The following is a 6,697-nucleotide window of genomic DNA, read 5'->3' on the forward strand; positions in this document are numbered from 1 at the left end:
TAGCAGCTCCATTGTAGGATAGACTTAAACTTTTGTTTTTTTTTAAATCGAATGATGAAGCAAAGAAGATCATACTCAGAATATCGGTTACTTGCACGAGACACTTAGTGACATTAAACATCCAACAGACAAACAGACCCAACTGCGTGTCGCTACTGGCGCAGCGCCATGTTTCCTACCTCTCTCCCCTGTATCTCCCCTGTATCTCCCCTGTATCTCACCTGTATCTCACCTGTGTCTCACCTTTCTCTCACCTGTGTCTCACCTGTATCTCCCCTGTATCTCACCTGTCTCACCTGTATCTCACCTGTATCTCCCCTGTATCTCACCTGTCTCACCTGTATCTCACCTGTGTCTCACCTGTATCTCACCTGTATCTCACCTGTCTCACCTGTATCTCACCTGTGTCTCACCTGTATCTCACCTGTCTCCACCTGTGTCTCACCCTCTCACCTGTGTCTCACCTGTCTCTCCACCTGTCTCCACCGGTGTCTCCACCTGTATCTCACCTGTGTCTCACCCTCTCACCTGTGTCTCCACAGACGTTCATCGTGCTCAGTAAGGGGAACGTCCTCTACAGGTTTAACGCTGATCCGGCCGTTTACCTGCTGGATCCATTCAGCCGTCTGAGACAGGCCGCCATCCGGATCCTCATCCATTCATATCCTTCATGCTGTCACTCTCATGTGTCTGATGTTGCTGCTCATCCATTCATATCCTTCATGCTGTCACTCTCATGTGTCTGGTGTTGCTGCTCATCCATTCATATCCTTCATGCTGTCACTCTCATGTGTCTGGTGTTGCTGCTCATCCATTCATATCCTTCATGCTGTCACTCTGCTCATCCATTCATATCCTTCATGCTGTCACTCTGTTCATCCATTCATATCCTTCATGCTGTCACTCTCATGTGTCTGATGTTGCTGATCATCCATTCATATCCTTCATGCTCTCACTCTGCTGCTTGTAACACTTGTAACAGCAGCTTTATTCATATTCAGCCTGCGTTGTAATTAATGAAACTGAAATCCTTCAAGTATCGGACACAACATTTCTGGTGTCTCATCTACTAAATCAAGTATTCTCTCTGGAGTTCCACAGGGATCGATATTGGGCCCTTTACTGTTTCTAATTGACATTAATGACTGACCTGTGTCTTTAATAACCTTCTCTTTAATAAACTTATCCCCTAACCCTAACCCTAACCAGACTGTTCATGATGACTGTCTCACTGTCTCTCATCACATGAGTGTAAATCATGAATTATCAACTGATTCTAATTGGTTCCAGATCAATAAGCTAACTCTAAGGGCCAAATCCACAAAAGGATTGCGCAGCTTTTTTTTAGGGGCCGCTAAACTGGTGCATATGACACAAAAAGAGAGCGTCTAATTCCCAAAGCACCCGCAAAGGGCGAATTGCACCACAAACTGCGCTGCCACGCAAATAGTGTCATGGTGCGCCTGTGCCATTTGCATGCATGCAAATTAGGTAATATTCATACATTCGGCGCAAAATTGCCCCCTTTCTATGCAAATAAACCTCATTGCAAAAACCGTCTAATTCACAAAGGCCAGCGCTATTTGCCACACGCAAAAATAGTGGAGCAAATACCGTCTTTTTGAAGCGTGTATTAACTGCGCGTAAACTCACTCCTCAAGGCTGATTTACGGTTCCGCGTTACACCAACGCAGAGATTACGGCGTAAGGTACGCGGCGACCCGCACCGTACGGCACACGTCGCCGCGTACCTTACACCGTAGGCTCTGCGTCGATTTAACGCAGAACCATAATTCCGGCTTCACTCCCCCTCTGTCTCTGTTTCTCTCTCTCTTCAATATCATTCAAGCCTGTGTGATACTGAATGATATTAAGGGTGAAATCTACATTCAGACATGACTGTAGACAGTCAGATCAAGTGGGGTTGTGGACTTATCTCGGATTTAAAAATAAAAATAACAGGACGGAGTTCAGGATTCATCCATACATAAGGGGCTGCTTTATTACAAACAATTCCACCATATAAACATATAAATGTAGAATGTGTGTGTTTAACAGCTGACCTGTAGGTGTGTGTAGCAAAACACAGAACATGAATTACCGTCAGCTCCTGATCTGATCTCGATCCGGTGTTAATGAAGTTACTGCAAAACTTTATGGGCGTGTTTGCGCCGGCATATCATTAGAGCAAAATCTTTTGTGAATAGGACATTAAAGCGGGGCAAATTGCGGGCGCAAATTGCGGGCGCAAATGCGGCGCAATTTACAGCGCTATTTGCGGGCGCAATCTATTCTTTGTGGATTTGGCCCTAAATGTAAAGAAATCTACTTTATGATCTTCTGCAACAAAAATAAACCTTATGCAAAAGAAGAAGCTAAAATATGAATTAACGGAACTGAAATCCTTCAAGTATCACACACAAAGTTTCTGGGTGTTGTTTTGGATGAAGGTCTAAATTGGAATAATAATTTTAATCAAGTTTGCAAAAGATCAATGAAAATGCTCGGCATAATCCATCCGTCTGTTCACTGGACTGTGTTATAGTTTCCTGTTTCCAGATATGAATTACTGCAATATTGTCTGGTCTGCAACTAATCCAACCTTTCTCAACAAATTACTGATAATCCAAAAAAGATTCTTTAGAATGATCTCAGCCTGGTATACGGAGTATTACGACTTTATTCTCATAATATTACGAATTTATTCTCGTAATGTTACGACTTTATTCTCATAATTTTACAACTTTATTCTCATAATGTTACGACTTTATTCTCGGAGTATTACGACTTTATTCTCATAATATTACGAATTTATTCTCGTAATGTTACGACTTTATTCTCATAATTTTACAACTTTATTCTCATAATGTTACGACTTTATTCTCGGAATATTACGACTTTATTCTCATAATGTTACAACTTTATTCTCATAATGTTACAACTTTATTCTCATAATATTACGACTTTATTCTCGTAATATTACAACTTTATTCTCATAATGTTACAACTTTATTCTCATAATATTACGACTTTATTCTCGTAATATTACGACTTTATTCTCATAATGTTACGAATTTATTCTCATAATATTACGACTTTATTCTCGCAACATTATGACTTGACTATGAATTTTTCTACTTTCTTTCTCATATTATTATGACAATTTTTTTTGTCTTAGTTTGGCCCTAATACTCATCGTAGGTGGACACCAACCATCTCCACCTCTTTTTATGAAATATTCACTATTACTCTTTATAAACTTCATGTTTTTCACCCATACTTGTTTGTGCAGAAGTTTATCAATAGAAAACAAGATCTTCCTGACACTTTCCAGCAGTTTTTTACTTTTTCATCTGATTTTAATTCATATCCAACTAGACTCATTGTTAATCTTTTGTGTATTGTTAAACCTTTACCATTCTGTGGTTATCAGTTTAATTTTAAAGGTGATTGGTGAAGGTTTGTGATTGTATTCAAAAAAAATTATTGTTTTACTGGGTGAAATGTTCCTTCCATCCTGAGAGTAGCCAGTGAATAATGTGTTCAGAAAAAGGAAAGAAAAACATCCGACCTCTCTGACAGCTTTAATCCTGTAAAAACTCTGACCAATCTGTTTTTTGCGGTCTGAGTGGCACGGATCGGCCAGAGGATCAGAGGATTGGCAGGAAGGGAAAGAACCAATCAGATGCCTTCATTTTAAGTCCCATCCACGCCCCCCCCCCCCCCTGTCCCATTCGAGCTCTCGCTTCCAGCCCCCCGTGTCCACTTCCCACGGATCGTCCTGGGCTCACAGTGTCCCAGTGTAACCCCCCTCCCTCCCCTCTGCCACAGAGCCCAGTATGTAGTTATTATCTAGTTATTTCCAGAGCGGGTCGGTCCCGCTGTGTGTGAGAGCGGGGAGCAGAGCGGTCCGGGCTGCTGCTGCAGGACTCTCCGCCCAGCAGCAGCAGCCCGCGGGGACACGAGCAGCCGCACTGAACAGCCGCAGCAGCTCCAGCTCGGAAGCACGGAGTGGGGGTCCGTGGGGATGGAGGCGTCTCCATCCCGGCGAGGACGTAGAGCCCCCGTGCGGCTGGCGGTGCGGCTGGCGGTGCGGCTGGCGGTGCGGCTGGCGGTGCGCTGCGGTGCTGTGCAGGCTCTATTGCCACGGCTACGGCATAGGGTACGCGGCGACGCGCACCATTCTGCGTTGGTGTAACGCGGAACCATCAATCAGCCTTCAGTGTGTGCTCTGTGTGCTGACGTCGGGTTCCTCCGCCGAGACACAACTTTTGCGGTATGCGTTCATTGTTGTGTCTAAAAATGATGCGCAGTGCCCACCCAATCACAAACGGTACAGATATTCTGTGATATTTTTTTATATTTATAAAAAAATAAAGGATCCCCATAACTTTGATTGGGTGGGCAGGACGCACGTTTGGGTAGGCACAGCCCCCCCCCCCCCCCCCCCCCCTAAAACCGGCCTCGCTTATAGGTGAATGAGACATGGGGTAGTTTTGTCCAAAATGTTCTGGAAAACTCCACTCCTGCAAATGCACGTTCCCCAAAGTGTGTGGGGGCGGGGCTTAGATGAGGGGCGTGGTTTAGATTAGGGGGCGTGGCTTAGATGAGGGGGCGGGGGCTTAGAGGAGTTGCCACTTTCAAATCTTGCTAGCTCTCCAAATTCAGGGACTATACCTTTAAAGGTAGATACAAAACTCTGGAATGTACGGAAGAGAATCAGGGCCATGCAGGAGAAAAAGTATTTGAGAGGGGAAGATTTTTTTTATTGTGCACTTAGAGAAAAAAGTCGAATTGCCGAGAAAAAAGTCGAAATGTCGAGATTAATGTTAAAATACAATTTCAAGAATAAAGTCGAAATTTCGTCAATAAAGTCGAAATTTTGCCTTTTTTCTCAACATTTCAACTTTATTCGCAAAATTTTACATTAGTACATCAATATCAATATTTCGAGTTTTTTCTCGTTATTTTGACTTTTTTTCTCGACGTTTCGACTTTTTTCTTGAAGTGCATAATGAAAAAACATCTTCCTCCACTAAAGTATTATTTTTATTTTTATTCTCTTCCGTGGAATGACTTGATTGTGTCGCTGAAGTCAACATTATCTTTTACCTCCTTCAAAAAGTTATAAAAAAAACATCTTATTCTGTCATAACCTTCAATGACGTTTATATTTATCTTTAATTTGTTTTAGCTTTGTTATTTCATCACAGTTTTCTTTAATTTGTGCTAAATAAATAAAGGAAATGATTCTGGGAGACGACTGGCCATGAGTTGGTGGTAAATCAAACCCTTATATAGATTATAGATATAGATTATAGATATAGATTATAGATATAGATTATGATATAGATTATAGATATAGATTATAGATTGACTCTTATGTTATTAATCATTTTCTCTGTAAAGGCGATTGATTGATTGATTGATTGATTGATTGATTGATTGATTGATTGATTGATTGATTGATTGATTGATTGATTGATTGATTGATTGATTGATTGATTCCTGATCATTTTCCTTAAAGTGAAACGTTGTTCAGTTTGTTCATCATGGTGACGATTCTGACCAACTGTGTTTTCATGACGATGAGTGACCCGCCCCCCTGGAGCAAGACTGTGGAGTAAGATTCACTCATTCACTCATTAATTCACTCATATACACCCGCCCCCCTGGAGCAAGACTGTGGAGTAAGATTCACTCATTCACCCATTAATTCACTCATATACACCCGCCCCCCTGGAGCAACACTGTGGAGTGAGTTCACTCATTCACTCATTCATTCACTCATTCACTCACATATACACCCGCCCCCCTGGAGCAATTCAATTCAATTCAATTTTATTTATATAGCGTCTAATACAACAGAGTTGTCTCTAGACGCTTTACAGAGACCCATACCCAGAGCAAGACTGTGGAGTAAGATTCACTCATTCACTCATTCACTCACATACACCCGCCCCCCTGGAGCAAGACTGTGGAGTAAGATTCACTCATTCACTCATTCACTCACATACACCCGCCCCCCTGGAGCAAGACTGTGGAGTAAGATTCACTCATTCACTCATTCACCCATTCATTCACTCATATACACCCGCCCCCCTGGAGCAAGACTGTGGAGTAAGATTCACTCATTCACTCATTCACTCATTCACTCATTCACTCATTCACTCATTCACTCATTCACTCATTCACTCATTCATTCACTCATTCATTCACTCACATACACCCGCCCCCCTGGAGCAAGACTGTGGAGTAAGATTCACTCATTCACTCATTCACCCATTCATTCACTCATATACACCCGCCCCCCTGGAGCAAGACTGTGGAGTAAGATTCACTCATTCACTCATTCACTCATTCACTCATTCACTCATTCACTCATTCATTCACTCATTCATTCACTCACATATACACCCGCCCCCCTGGAGCAAGACTGTGGAGTGAGTTCACTCATTCATTCACTCACTCATTCACTCACACATACACCCGCCCCCCTGGACCAAGACTGTGGAGTAAGATTCACTCATTCACTCATTCACTCATTCATTCACTCATATACACATATACACCCGCCCCCCTGGAGCAAGACTGTGGAGTGAGTTCACTCATTCACTCATTCACTCATTCATTCACTCATAGATACGTGTGTTTCTGTCGTCATGGATACGTGTGTTTCTGTCGTCATGGATACGTG

At 42.5% G+C, this 6,697-nt stretch overlaps 1 protein-coding gene across 1 annotated transcript in view; it reads left to right on the top strand.

Annotated features, from left to right (window-relative positions):
• The window catches only part of LOC133421374 (sodium channel protein type 4 subunit alpha B-like), an 82,022-nt gene that overhangs the window by 25,166 nt on the left and 50,159 nt on the right, over positions 1 to 6,697 (top strand). Inside the window, exons 4-5 of the mRNA XM_061710919.1 lie at positions 543 to 660; positions 5,533 to 5,623. Of these exons, the coding sequence (XP_061566903.1) occupies positions 543 to 660; positions 5,533 to 5,623 (209 nt within the window). The remainder of the gene's footprint in view (positions 1 to 542; positions 661 to 5,532; positions 5,624 to 6,697) is intronic.

The sequence above is a fragment of the Cololabis saira genome, chromosome 21 (genome assembly GCF_033807715.1).
Source record: "Cololabis saira isolate AMF1-May2022 chromosome 21, fColSai1.1, whole genome shotgun sequence".
NCBI classification, from domain to species: domain Eukaryota; kingdom Metazoa; phylum Chordata; class Actinopteri; order Beloniformes; family Belonidae; genus Cololabis; species Cololabis saira.